The 15540-nt window shown below is 41.9% G+C and overlaps 1 protein-coding gene across 3 annotated transcripts in view; it reads right to left on the bottom strand.

Annotated features, from left to right (window-relative positions):
• Window positions 1–402: 402 nt before the first annotated feature.
• Window positions 403–15540, bottom strand: part of SLC1A2 (solute carrier family 1 member 2) — a 129506-nt gene continuing 114368 nt past the window's right edge. For all 3 annotated transcript variants that reach the window (XM_056527870.1, XM_056527869.1, XM_056527871.1), the window contains one exon: window positions 403–9647. Coding sequence is in view for 2 of the 3 variants with exons in the window: in XM_056527869.1 (XP_056383844.1) it covers window positions 9579–9647 (69 nt within the window). In the remaining variant the exon portion in view is untranslated. The remainder of the gene's footprint in view (window positions 9648–15540) is intronic.

Consider the following 15540-nt stretch of genomic DNA (forward strand, 5'->3'; position numbering starts at 1 on the left):
GGAAGGTCTATAACTACCATATATTCTGATCATATAGAGATCGCAGCAGTATACAGATAGAGCTGGAAGGGCAGTGTGTTTGACTACTATATATCCTGATGCCATAGAGATAGCAGCAGTATACATATAGACCTGAGAGTGGAGGGGTCTGGGAGCTAGCAGGAGGGATTTGATAGGGGATGTTGTCATTGTGTAGTTTGCAGATAGTCAGCTGCCCAGGACTGAGCACTTCCCCTGGCACATTCAACACAGTGATTTTCTTAAGAGACTGGTGATCACATGACCCAGTTACATGACTTGTTATACACGTATCACAGTTCAACCAACAATGTTTTTCTTCCCAGCATCCCCCCCCCCCCCCCCCCCCCCATCTAACGAAATGAAGACACTCGGGGGCGGTGAGGCTTTATATACCAACATTTATTAATATGTACATTAGATTTACGACACTTAGCAAATTATGTTATATTCGTATTGTCATGTATAAAGAATTTCCAGTTTTATACATAAGTTACAGAAAATGATGTGACACGGTTTGAGAGCATCAGAGCAACTTCCTACACATCTCAAAAGGCAGAAGTTATACACATGAACAGCACACGTCACGAAGGAGAGGTCCTACACGTCAACATGACAAACACCGGGAGGCCTGGGCGTTCCCACTTATCAGCCATCAAATTAACAATTTACACACTTTATTATGCAATTTTAGCTTTAAAAAAAAAAAAAAACACAGGACAGACATTGTCATTCAATTTACATAAGTACAATATTAATCTGAGTTAAAATCGCTGTATGAGATTAAAAATATGTGGGTTTTTCCAGAAACAGCGCCACTCTTGTCCACAGGTTGTGTCATGTATGGCAGCTCAATCCTATTTTGAATCCTATTTGAATGGGGCTGAGCTGCAATACCAAACACCACCTTCAGAAAAGATTGGCACTGTTTCATGCTGAAGGTAGCCACTGTATGGCTGCTCAGTCCCATTCACTTCAATGGTGGTGCACTGCAATGTGGTATTGCAGTGTACCTCTATTGAAGTGAATGGACTGAGCTGCAACCTGGGGACAAGAATGGCATTGTTTCAGGCAGATAGTAGTCATGGTCTGTCTGGTACGGCAGCTCAGTCCCATTCACTTTAAGGGTGGCTTCACACCACGTTTTGTGCTTACGGTTCCCGTATACGGCTTGGAGGAGGGGGGAGGTGGGGCTTAATCGGGGCGCCCGCACTCAGCCTTATAGGGGAACCGTATTTAATGCATGTCTATGAGCCGACCGAAGTGAATCGCAGCCTCCGGTCGGCTGCGTTTTCGGCCGTAGGCGGTTTCCCGACCGTAGGCAAAAACGCGGTCGACCTCGTTTTTGCCTGCGGTCGGGAAACCGCATACGGCCGAAAAGGCAGCCGACATGCATTAAATACGGTTCCCCTATATGGCTGAGTGCGGGCGCCATGATTAAGCCCCGCCCCCTCCTCCCAGCCGTATACAGGAACCGTAAGTACAAAACGTGGTGTGAAACCAAACTAATAGAGGTGCACTGCAATTCCAGATACAGTCTGTGGACAATAGTGGCGCTGTTTCAAGCAAAAAGTAGCCAGTAAACAGTCATGTTTTTCGATTCTTATACAACCCATTTACTTGGGGAAGTCCAGTTGCTATTTTTTTGAGTAGGTGTTAATTAGATATGGATCAAACCCTGTAGGTGCAAGTTGAAATGTACTCGTCATTTAAAAAGTACCTGTCACCATATATACTTTTCTAAACTAACTCAGGCTATGTTCCCTAACTACTTCTAACATTCCTCCTACCCCTAAAAATAAATCCAGAGCTTTCAAAAGCTCTGTATCTTACCTTTATTCTTGCTCACATAGTACAATCTCCCAGCAGGAGAAAGTGGGTGTTTTCCATCAGGCATGACATCAGTGAAGCCTGCTGGGGGAACCACTTCCGCCCTCACATGGTTGCAGTGCTGTGATGAATAGAAGACCTCAGGCACTGTGCATGTTTCAGTGAGGCTCTGTGCAGCTGTCAATCAGGCTCAGTGCAGAGAAGCACTTCCTGAGTTTGGTCTCCTGCCAGGCCGGGAGGAGACCAAACTCACAGTATTAATTGCAGCAGGGAACAGAACGGAGCCACCTAGTGTCCGTTTTTTCTATTACATTTTAAACAAATTTATGTTGATAATTTTAAAAGCAAGTAAATGGAAAAGTGTCTGCTAATTACACAAGGAACACTATATTAAAAGTTTTATTTAGTGACGGGTACTCTTTAAAGGAAAATTCCATTCAGTAATGCACAGTTACGTCGACGACGGCCTGGAAATGTTTCAGTGGAAATGTATGATTATATGTTGTATATTGTAGCTTTGTCCTATGTTACAGCCTTCAAATACTACTTTATATTCCCTTTACTTCTCTGGGAGGAGCTTTGGTGTCACATGGCTCAACTCAAGGGAAGTGGGTGGAGCCTGGCTGAAGGAAATGTGCTTGATGGCCATAACAAGCCTCTAACTTTTTAGTGGAATATTCCCTTTAGGTTTCAAAAAACATGAAAATCTACAAGTATCTATACCAGGACAATACAGCTGAAAAGATACTGAGATAGTGAGGTAGAGTTTATGGAGGTTTTACAGGACTGGAAAAACATGGCTATTCTCCGCTTCTTTTTGTCCCTGGGTATCATGGTGCGGCCCGATTTAAAAAAATAATAGGGCCGAGTTGCAATGCCACTCGCAACCTGTGACCGGGTGGGGGTGCTGTTTATAAGCAACTATGTTTTTCTAATCCTGAGAGAGTAAGTTCGAAACAGGTCCTATGTAGACCATCTGAGCACGTTTCCACCAGTCCCAACCATTCTCATATAATGACCCTTACCTCCTAAATATTAGCATTAGCATGCCTCCCAACTGTCCCAGGATTGTTGAAGGCGGAGTTATGCAAATGTTCATCAAAGTAGGTGTCTCTGGGAAGTTTCCTGGGTGAAAATGTCCACAGGTGTCAGCACAAACTCAACCTGAACCTATCCTAACTGAGAGGACCCTTCCCATATGCTGTTTGCCCCTTACTTTGGTGTAGTTTGTGTCTCCACACTTCTACTTCAGCTGCATCTCCCTCCTCCCTACCATCTATTCACTGTTTTAAACTAGATAGATTTTGGTTGGTTGAGAAGGTTTACATAGAACCTGCAGGCATGAACAAGGGAATTACAGGCTGGAGCTACAAATTTTCTTTTGATAGGTCCAATTGAATAAGAAGTTGTCATCGCTTTCATGCTGCCCGAAACCATGAGTCATCAGGGCGGTCCCAGGTAATTTCTCCCTGCCCCATTGACCTCAACTGATAGATCCCTTCTCTCTATGGGTATAGGGCAACTGTGGCTCTACAGATGTTGCAAAACTTCAACTCCCAGCATGCCAATGGCTGTCCGGGCATACTGGGAGTTGAAGTTTTGCAACATTTAAAGGGCTACAGTTTGACACGATTGCCCTATACCCATAGAGAGAAGGGATCTATCAGTTGAGGCCAATGGGGCAGGGAAAAAACCACCAGGGAGAAACCACTGGTGTAGGGAGAGATCTATCAATCAAGGTCTACAGGGTTGGCTGGGGACCTCAATGAGGACTCTAGGTTCAGGCACCATGAAAGGGCAGCCTGAATTTCCCCAGCCCAACATCGAACTATGAGAGTCCATTTTGGACAACGAAATAAAGCAAAAAAAAAAAACTAATCAACCTGCCTGACCCCCCAAAAAACACTTTCACCTATTCCTGGCCATAGGACGCTCTCCTTAGAGGAAAAAAAGTTTACGACAATTACCATATCAAACTCTGTATGTCACCGACGACTGTGCTAATTTTTCAAAATTTTTTTACTAACCCTATCAGTCTCTACTGCTGCGACATGCCACATAAACCTAATAAAGTTCTACTTTAGCTCCTAAATCTCTTTGCTACATCACACGTCTAAATCACTAAGCCACCGATCAGGGAAAAACAAAACAAACAAAAAAAATTATATATATATATAAAAAAAATTTAAAATTCTAATAATATTATTCCATTTTACGGCCATTAGTACGTCACAATCCGGAGTTAGTCACTCGTCAATGAGGAGACATCACAAGCGTTGCTGCTTACAGAACCGTGAGACACATTCAGATATATTTACAACACGCCGGCTGTATATATGTATAGACTATATACACGTTATATGGGTCGTAGGTGGTCGGGGTGCAAGGGGCAAAAAGAAAAAGAAATTCTGTTATGGGAAGAGAGAAAATGATATGGGAATACACAAAATATATGATTTGTACTGCATTGGGAGAATGTTTTTGTGTTTTTTAGTTTTGGTTTTTAGTTTTTTTCTTTACGATTTAATCCAACTCTACGAGGAGTCTGACAAGTGGATAAGAAGTCCCTAAATTAAAATCTATGAAACCGCAAACACGGTAGATATGAATCCGAAAGTTGGGTACCCTTATGGCCAAAAACTAAAATTTCCTGGAGACGTCACCAAGGGTCAGGTTCTTAGGCCTGTTTTGGAACTTATTTGGGGAGTCCAATTGTTGCTTTTGAGGCAAAACAGGGTATCTACCCTTTGCCCCAAGCTTACAATAAACCTAGTCCCTAATCTACCGGGACAGTTCCAGGTGTTGAAGTTGTAGTGGCTACCGGAACGTATTTTAGGGACCATACTCTAGTGACCAACTGTCCCTTATCTACCAGGTCAGTCCCAGATGCTGATGCTAGAGTGCCCACCAGATCGTAATTTAGGGACCATACTCTGGTCAATAACTGTCCCTTATCTACCGGGACAGTCCCAGGTGCTGGAGTGCCTACCAGATTTAAATTTAAGGACGGTACCTAAATCAACCACCATCCCTAATCTCCTGGGGCAATCCCAAGTGTTCACGTTGAAGTGTCTATCAGATAGTAATTTAGGGACCGTATTCTAGTTACCACTTGTCCCTAATATACCGAGACAGTCCCAGGTGTTGATGTTAGGATGTTTTCCAGATCAATACTTATGGACTGTACCCTAGTCACAAACTGTCCCTAATCTACTGGGACAGTCCCAGATGCTAGAGTTCCTACCAGATTGTAATTTAGGGAACATACTTTAGTCACTAATTGTCCCTTATCTAACGGGACAGTCCTAGGTGCTGATGCTGGAGTGCCTACCAGATAGTAAATTTAGGGACCATACGTAAGTTGCCAACTGTCCCTAATCTCTTGGGGGCAATCCCAAGTGTTGTTGTTGGAGTGTCTACCAGATAGTAATTTAGGGACCGTATCCTAGTTACCACTTGTCCCTAATATACCGAGACAGTCCCAGGTGTTTATGTTGGAGTGCCTACCAGATTGTTTAGGGACTATACCCAAGTCACCAACTCTTCCTAAAAACTAGTTTCCAGCATTGCAGTTGCTGGTGGCACACTAGTTGGGTAACACTGTTCGAGGGCTACAACATTTTTTAGACTAAAAAATCCTATTATGTGATTTTTTTTTTTGGTCCATCCAATAATCCCGAATCTCTTGGATGTCAGGGGCTTCTATAGCTTGTTTATATGAATTTTACCATATTGTTTAATTTAGCAACATATGGCGGAAGGACTAAGCCAATAATGTAAGAAAAAAAAAAAAACAGCAAAAAAAACAATTACATATTAATGTATATATCCTTCTGATGTCACATGGATTGTAGAGTTTGGGAATCCATTAAATGGGTTGTCCAGGAATAGCAAAACAGACCTTCCAAAAACAGCACCACCCCTGTCCTCAGGTTGTGCATGGTATTACAACTTGTCTCCGTTCACTTAAAGGGGTACTCCACTGCCCCATCGTTTGGAACATCGTTTGGAACATTTTGTTCTGAACATTGGGTGCTGGCTGCGGGGGTCGTGATGTCATAGCCACGCCCCTCGTGATGTCATGCCAAGCCCAATCAATGCAAGTCTAAGGGAGGGGGCGTGGCAGCTGCCACGCCCGCTCCCTTAGACTTGCATTGATTGGGCGTGGCGTGACGTCACGACCTTCGCAGCCCGTTGTGTGGTAGTGGAGAATCCCTTTAAATGCAACTGAGCTGCAATACCACACCCAACCTGAAGACAGGGGTGGTGCTGTTTTTGGAAGAAATTAGATCTGTTTTATTTTTTTCTATTCCTGGGCAACCCCAATAACTTCTTACTGCTTGCACCATACAGAGCGAGGATGAGATGATTTAAATAGAAATGGAATAATCACTGGTCCCATTTACCCTTATATTTGGTCCGTAATTGTGTAAAGGCAAAGTCAGAGCATTGTAAACCACATGACGTCACTGGCAGTGTATTAATCATCCTCCTATTGGATTAGATGAAAATCTTATACTATGCTATCTTAGGAATGTTCTAGGCATTGTGGGAGGAGTAGAGGGCGGTACGACTGATGGTGGGCTGGCTCTCGATCATGTAGGCAATGAAAGTTGGCAGCGGTCGTTGACTCTTATGACACAAAAGAGTCATTTTACCATCAAAATCAAAGATTTCCATGTCTTTTCACTATTCTTTACACTGTAGCAGTCCTCTAGGTGAGGGGGCGGGGCCTATAATAAAGTACATCCCGTTTCACGCACAGAACAGGATATTATGTCTCATAATGAATCATTTATAATAATTTATGATAATTAAATTTTACTCGTCCCAAAGACGGATCCACCAGTCGGAAGCATCACAAATACCTAGGAACTGGTGAACGCGGATTCCATCGGACGGAACGTGATCACTTGTGCTTTCTTTCTCCCTTTGTGCTTTTCTATGGTCAATGACTATATAAGACCGGTCACTAAGAAGTGCAAGGTACAGAAATTATGCCCCTCCTCATTAGACCCTAGGTAGGTAGGTGTATAATACGGAATGTAGGCTCTTTTAGAGCAGTTATACAGATAGCGCTAAGGTCACATGTCTGGCTGTGGGTGGAGCTTAAACGGCTGGCAGTTGAACTTTGAAAACAGCTCTGGACTTGAATGGAGAAAAAAAACAAAAACATAAAATACATCTATATCCGCCATGTAGTCACCTAAACCATATTTAGTTTTGGCGCTATTTGGCAGAGCAGCGGCTCGTGAGAGCCCAGCATACAGTTATACAGTTAGCGCTAAGCTGTAAGGTCACATGTCTGGCTGTGGGTGGAGCTTAAACGGCTGGCAGTTAAACTTTAAAAACAGCTCTGAATTTGAATGAAGAAAATATGTAAAATACATATAATAGATCAATAGACATATCAGCCATGTAGTCACCTAAACCATATTTAGCTCCGGCGCTATCTTAGAGAGCACTTATCCAGTTAGCGCTAAGCTGTTATGTTACATGTCTGACTGTGGGTGGAGCTTAAACGCCTGTCAATAAAATTTTATAAAAGCTCTGGATTTAAATGGAGAAAATATGTAAAATACATATAATAGCTCAAAAGATATATAAATCAGCCATGTAGTCACCTAAACCATATTTTGCTCCGGCGCTATCTTAGAGAGCAGTTATCCAGTTAGTGCTAAGCTGTTAGGTCACATGTCTGACTGTGGGTGGAGCTTAAAGGGCTACTCCGATGCTCAGCGTTTGGAACAAACTGTTCTGAACGCGGAAGCCGGCGCTGGGAGCTCGTGATGTCATAGCCACGCCCCATCATGACGTCACGCCACACCCCCTCAATGCAAGTCTATGGGAGGGGGCGTGACAGCCGTCACGCCCCCTCCCAAAGACTTGCATTGAGGGGGCGGGGCTTGACATCATGGAGGCAGGGCTATGGCGTCACGAGCCACAATTTGTTCCAAACGCTAAGCAGCGGAGTAACCCTTTAAATGCCTGTCAGTTAAATTTTATAAAAGCTCTGGAGAAAATATGTGAAATACATATAACAAATATATCGGCCATGTAGTCGCCTAAACTTTATCTAGCTCTGGCGGTGTGAAATTTTCGAGCCTATCATTAAGAAAAGAGGGGGAGGGGGAGTTGCACTCGATGATGGGTATTTTTGCACGTTGCAAACTGTAGCATCACCTGCCATATCTATATAGAGCATCCCGGCTGCTTGTGCTATCATCGGAAGCCAGGTGCAGATCCAGGATGCCATGGTAACGGTCTCTAGAGGAATTCGCGCCGAATCCATTCTACCCTGCAGGCACCGAGCGATACCGGAGGACACGTATGTGCTAAGTGGGTGCAGATACCTGAGGCACTGTGCACGTATTCTGCATTCTAAGATCCCATAAAAATATACCTGTGCTTATAATCACTCTTCTCATAGAGATACTATCGAGAAATAGGTAATATTTTTTTTTTTTTTACACAAAAATATAACAGAAAAAAAAATGTTTTTGTTTCATTAGAGGAATAAGAAAAATATTAAATTATCTAAGATAAGGACAATTTATAAAAAATAAAAAAAACACAAAAATTCTGCAGAAATCAGAATTCCAATCCGATTCAGAAAATTTTTTGTATTTTTTTTTCTTTTCAAAATTTTGAAAATTTTATATTTTTCTCATCCCCCTACATTTATTGCATTAATATGTCTGAAGCACTTGGATAATGTTGAGGCAAAAGTGATCTGCCAAAAAATAAAAATAAGAAATAAATTTATATCTGATCTAATTCTTTTTCATAAAAAAAAAATTAAATTAAAAAAATTCAATTAAATATATATATATATATATATATATATATATATATATATATATTTTTTTTTTTTAAATGTGCTATAATAACCATCAAATGAACGTGTCCTAAAGGTAACTGGTAAAAGGAAATATCTGTCTATGTTGTGTTAAATAGATAAGTAGAATAAAATGAATAAAACAAATCAAGTGAGTATACAAACACCATAAAATACAATATACACTGAGATGAGACAAGTCACAGATTTCTGAATATCAAAGTTAATTTCACATTTTTAAGGAACATTATTCTCTCAAGAAGGAAAAAAAAAACCATCAGTGCTATGATTTTGAATTAGTGTCCCGTGAGGAAACCTAGAAATATATGAATATAAAATATATCCTATAGAATCTTGGTTAGATGGTCACTAGAAGTATCAAGACCAAAAATATCTCTTCAACATATTAACATTGTGTCAGGCCGGAATATAAGATTCATCATGACATAGATATATCGGAGCAGATAATAGTAAAATACAAGACCCCCCTGAAGCGGTCATTGAGAAAACAAGTCGGTCACCGCTATGTAATACCGTGTATATGCATTGAACGTAGATCCTGACATGGAATGGGTAGGAGACCAGCCATTGAACGGAATGTAATGAACACTGTCCTTGTAGACAGAACCTTCCCAAATTCTGCACATTTGATACCTGAGTCCTTAAAATGAGGTGTGAGCTCATTCAAACATTCTCGACACCCCAAGACCAAGTCAGTCATTGGTCTGGTTTTGCCCATTTTGCATATTCGGATGCCCAAAAAATGGTTTTTCTGTGCTATGACTGTAAAGGATGTGCTGGGTAGCTATGAATGGAATGAGATTCATCAGATCATACTGTACGCTAACGCTCTTCGTGAAGACAGGCTGTGGCGGTGGGGTTCCCATCACCCTTACGCTTCCAGAGTTTCTTCCACTACAGCATTGAAGTCTGCCGTTTTGCCGTTGTTTGCCAGCGTCACCTGAAAATGATCGTGGTTACCATCTAAGCTCCAAAAGAAGACCATGTCAAAAGTGAGCAACTCTCATATGTCAAGGTGAGTGGACGTAGTGATGGGACATCTAGTGTCAGTGCTAGAGAAGTAGAGCGTTGGACCATGTTAGGCGCCAATGAAAGTGGAAGGTGTGAAGTTAAAGGGGTACTCCGCCCCTAGACATCTTATTCCCTATCCAAAGGATAGGGGATAAGATGTCTGATCGCGGGTGTCCCGCCGCTGGGGACCACCACGATCTCGGCTGCGGCACCCCAGACTTCCGGTGCACGGATCGAACTGAATGACTGGCGATGCGGGAAGTAGGCTCGTGATGTCACGGCCATGCCCCCTCAATGCAAGTCTATGGGAGGGGGCGTGACGGACGTCATGCCCCTTCCCATAGACTTGCATTGAGGGGGCGTGGCCATAACATCACGAGCAAGGCGCGGTCATGACATCACGGGCCTCCGACGCAGAACCCAATACTCTAAACGAACGCAGGATGCAGCACGGAGATCGCTGGGGTCTCCAGCGGTGGGACCCCCGCGATCAAAGGATAGGGGATAAGATGTCTGATCGCGGGTGACCCGCCACTGGGGACCACCACGATCTCGGCTGCGGCACCCCAGACTTCCGGTGCACGGATCGAACTGAATGACTGGCGATGCGGGAAGTAGGCTCGTGATGTCACGGCCATGCCCCCTCAATGCAAGTCTATGGGAGGGGGCGTGACGGACGTCACGCCCCCTCCCATAGACTTGCATTGAGGGGGCGTGGCCGTAACATCACGAGCAAGGCGCGGTCATGACATCACGAGCCTCCGACGCAGAACCCAATACTCTAAACGAACGCAGGATGCAGCACGGAGATCGCTGGGGTCTCCAGTGGTGGGACCCCCGCGATCAAAGGATAGAGGATAAGATGTCTAGGGGCGGAGTACCCCTTTAAAGAGATATCTTGGGGAAAGTGTCCAAGCTTTCGAAAGACCTTGTGTTTCTCCAAGATGGCAAATGGATTAACCTACGGTTTTTCAAAAGCTTTCACTCCCTCCCAACCTATCGAGTTAGAGAAGACAAGAAGACATCTATTGCATGATGGTTAATCATTTCGAGACCTCTACCCTTGATAATGTAGGAGAATTTCCACCGCTTCCTGACTACATTGGTCCTACCACATCCACGTGGGACAGCCAAAATTGAGGGACCATGACTGGATTTGTGAAATGTTTGTTGACTCATTCATAGAAATGGGTTACAGGGCATCAATATAAATTAAAGTAGCACTAATTTTTTTAAGAATCAACTGGTGCCCAAAAGTTAAACAGATTTATAAATTACTTCTATTTAAAAATCTTAATCCTTCCAGTACTTATCAGCTGCTGTATGCTCCACAGGAAGTGCTTTTCTTTTTGAATCTCCTTTCTGTCTGACCACAGTGCACTCTGCTGAGCCCTCTGTCCATTTTCGGAACTGTCCAGAGTAGGTGCAAATCCCCAAAGCAAACCTATCCTGCTCTGGACAGTTCCTGACACTGACAGAGGTGTCAGCAGAGAGCACTGTGGTCAGACAGAAAGGAAATTCAAGAAGGAAAGAACTTCCTGTGGAGCATATAGCAGCTGATAAGTACTGGAAGGATTAAGATTTTTTAAAAGAAGTAATTTACAAATCTGTTTAACTCTCTGGCACCAGTTGATTTAAAAAAAATAATAATGTTTTCCAGTGGAGTACCCCTTTAAAAGTCGAAGGTGTATGGGCACCTTTAGGCTGTAACCAGAGGTGCAACTTGAAGCTCCTGGGCCTCAATGTAAAATCTGAAACCGGGCCCCCACCTGCCATGCACCCAAAGACAAATAGGTCTTTGGGCCACCTCATAGGTCTTTGAGACACAAGGTTGGGTGTGACTTCTACAAGTCGCTATGCCCTTGTGTGCCTCCTATGCAAAGGCCGACATTTATCAATGTCTTTAGACTGTTTCTTGTGTCTAGAAAAGGTGCAAAAAAAAGGTGCAAAAAAAGTGCAAGCAGGGTTTATTTGGCCTTTTGGTTTACACATTTCTGAATTGTAATCCACTGATTCTGGCAATACACATGATATGGACAGGATTTCTGAAACTGCGCCTTTTTGTGAAAAGGTGCAAAAAAGGTGTAAAGCCACTGAAAAGTCTCTAAAACTACACCAGCCCAGACTTAGCTTAGCTTTATGGTGTATGTGAAGAGTTAAAATTTCAGACAATGTGGAAAGATAGTAGGGTAAATCCCAAAATTTTTTAGCAACGTTTCAGCTCCTCAATGGAGCCTTTTTTTCAAGCATGCTTGAGGAGCTAAAATGTCGCTAATTTGCAGAACATGAAGGAATAAATTCAAGTTTGTTTTTTTGCACTTGGAGTGCTGCGCCATTGTTGTTCTATTACGTGGACTTTGATCGAGTTGGGGCGCTGGCACCGGACATCTAATTGTGACGCAGTGCTGCATTGTTCCTAAAAATGTATTTATATATTATGTTGTTATTTATATGCATTATTATTAGATGTGTATTATTTGTGTATATATATATATATATATATATATATATATATACAGTATATTATGTTATTATTTATATGCATTATTATTAGATGTATATTATTTATATATATATATATATATATTATTCTGTTATTATTTATATGCATTATTATTAGATGTATATTATTTATATATATATATATATTATTCTGTTATTATTTATATGCATTATTATTTGATGTGTATTATTTGTGTGTATATATATATATATATATATACACAGTATATTATGTTATTATTTATATGCATTATTATTAGATGTATATTATTTATATATATATATATTATTCTGTTATTATTTTTATGCATTATTATTAGATGTGTATTATTTGTGTGAATATATATATATATATATACAGTATATTATGTTATTATTTATATCCCTTTTTATTAGATGTATATTATTTATATATATATATATATATATATATTATTCTGTTATTATTTATATGCATTATTATTTGATGTGCATTATTTGTGTGCATATATATATATATATATATATATATATACAGTATATTATGTTATTATTTATATGCATTATTATTAGATGTATATTATTTGTGTATATATATATATATATATATACACACAGTATATTATGTTATTATTTATATGCATTATTATTAGATGTATATTATTTGTGTGTATATATATATATATATATATATATATATATATTATTCTGTTATTATTTCTATGCATTATTATGTGAGAGGTCTTGACAAGGGTCTAGGAGGTTATTAGTGCAAAGAAAGCAAGAAGAGTATTTACCATGCAGCAAGCAGGCAAGCATATATATTAACCACATGCAGGGGAGGGCGGCACACATGCACAGAGCAGGCGACAGGAGTCAGGAAGACACAGCAGAATCTAGCAAAGTTCCTTTAATGCATCAAAAAAACAGCTGCAGAATAAAGGTAACTAAAGACAAAGTGCAACGGCAGTAAAAATCACATTTTCCAGTCATTGCTTTTTATAGAGTTCTCGCCATATTAAGACTATACCAGTGTTTCCCAACCAGGGTGCCTCCAGCTGTTGCAAAACTACAACTCCCAGCATGCCCGGACAGCCGAAGGCTGTCCGGGCATGCTGGGAGTTGTAGTTTTGCAACAGCTGGAGGCACCCTGGTTGGGAAACACTGGACTATACAAATATATACAGTAAAAATACTATGGGAACAGTACGCCCACTTTGTTCTATTTCCATCTCAATGGATAATAATACCGCTTAGCCAGCATTATGTGGTACATACTGGCACAGGGCAGGTATACTGTCTAGCTTATAAACATTTATGAATAAAGGGGCACTCTAAACCTATAAAATATTTACATTTCATTTTTACAATTGTATAAAAATAACATTAAAGGGGTACTCCGGTCCTGGATATCTTATCCCCTATCTAAAGGATGGGGGGATAAGATGTCTGATCGAGTAGGGTCCGACAGCTGGGACCCCTGTGATCTCCGGCACGGCACTCTGGCGTTTCGGGCTTCAGAGTGGGCATGTTCATTACCCCCCCCCCCCCCATACATGCCTATGGGAGAGACAGAGATATAGGGGGAATTCATCAAAGGATTTACACTGGATTTTTGGTGTATATTTGTTGGATTTTTGGTGTATATTTTGGTGTATATTTGTCGGATTTTTGGTGTATATTTATCACGACTTTTAGTGGTACGCCGGCCTGCGCGATTTCTCACAATCCAGCTGTTTTCCATGAGTTCTGTTTTTTGCTTAGCTGTAGGCAGGGATTTACTAACTGCGACTTTTGTTAAAAAGTCGCAAAAAAAGAAAAAAAAAGTCGCAAGTGGGTTAAAAAGTCGCAAATCTACACTAAAAAAAAACTTGCATAAAGTCCCGCCCGCATCTATCACCCGCCTTCCGCATCGATTACTGGCTGCCTGCGTGTACCACCCGCTGTTGTAAGACTACAACTCCCAGCATGCCCTTACAGTGAGAACATGCTGGGAGTTGTAGTTGTGAGGTGCGCGCAGGTGACAAGCGCTCCGCTCCCCGGCCGAATCACAGGAATATGAAACTGCGGCACTGTAGTTTCATATTTCCCTCCTGAAGCTGTGATTGGCCGAGACCTCTCGACCAATCACAGTTCCAGGCGGTGAATATGAATAGACAATGCTGTAGTATTATATTCATGGTTCCCGGCCAACTCCGCTCCCCACCGCTCGCCCGCCCGCATCTATCACCCGCACACCACACAACTACAACTCCGAGCATGTCCTTGCTGTAAGGGCATGCTGGGAGTTGTAGTCATGTGGCGCAGGTGGGTGGGAGATGTGAGAGTGGGTGATAAGCTTCCCTGTGACCCGCCCGCACCTTTCCCACCAGCCCGCGCCCCACAACTGCAACTCCCAGCATGCCTTCCTTTACAGTAAGGACATGCTGGGAGCTGTAGTCATGCGGCGCAGGCAGTGGGAGATAAGAGGCTTCCCTGGGTCTTGCTAAACTACAACTCCCATGATGGGAGTTGCAGTTTAGAAACAGGGTGTCTCCAGCTGTTGCTAAACTGGAGGCTCGCTGTTGTTAAATTACAACTTCCATCATGGGATGGGGGTTGTAGTTTAACAACTGCTGAAGGCACCATAAATGTATTAAAATATTTTCCATGTTCTTCTCATTTCAGATCCGTGTATGCGGAGGACTTCTTCGGATTCGGTGAATTACGTCGAGGACCAGCGTTTTTTTCTTTGTTTAATATTAATAAAATTGTTAACGAGGGCTTGTGGGGGAGTGTTTTTTGGACTGAAGTTTTTTTAAACGTGTGGTGTTTTTATTATTATTTTTTTCGTTTTCTTAACAGGCTTAGTAGTGGAAGCTGTCTAATAGGCGGAATCCATTACTAAGCCAGGCTTAGCATTAGAAACAAAAACAACTAGTGCTAACCCCCAATTATTACCCTGGTATCCACCGCCACAGGGGGCCGGGAAGAGCAGGTACCAACAGGCCTGGAGTGTCAAAAACAGCGCTCCTGGGCCTAGGCGGCAACAGGCTGGTGTTGTTTAGACTAGGGAGGGCCAGTAACAATGGTCTTAACCCACCCTGGTAATGTCAGGCAGTTGCTGCTTGGTTGATATTGTGCTGAGAATGAAAATACGGGGAACCCTATGCGTTTATTTTTTTTATAACCCGGTATTTAATTATTTATGCAAAAAATGTGTGTGGTTTCCAATATTTTCATTCTCAGCACAATACCAACCAAGCAGCAACAGCCTGACGTTATCAGGGTGGGCAAGGACCATTGTTAATGGCCCTTCCCAGCCTAAATAACGTCAACCTATAACCACCTAGGCCCAGGAG

Source organism: Hyla sarda, chromosome 6 (genome assembly GCF_029499605.1).
Source record: "Hyla sarda isolate aHylSar1 chromosome 6, aHylSar1.hap1, whole genome shotgun sequence".
NCBI lineage: Eukaryota > Metazoa > Chordata > Amphibia > Anura > Hylidae > Hyla > Hyla sarda.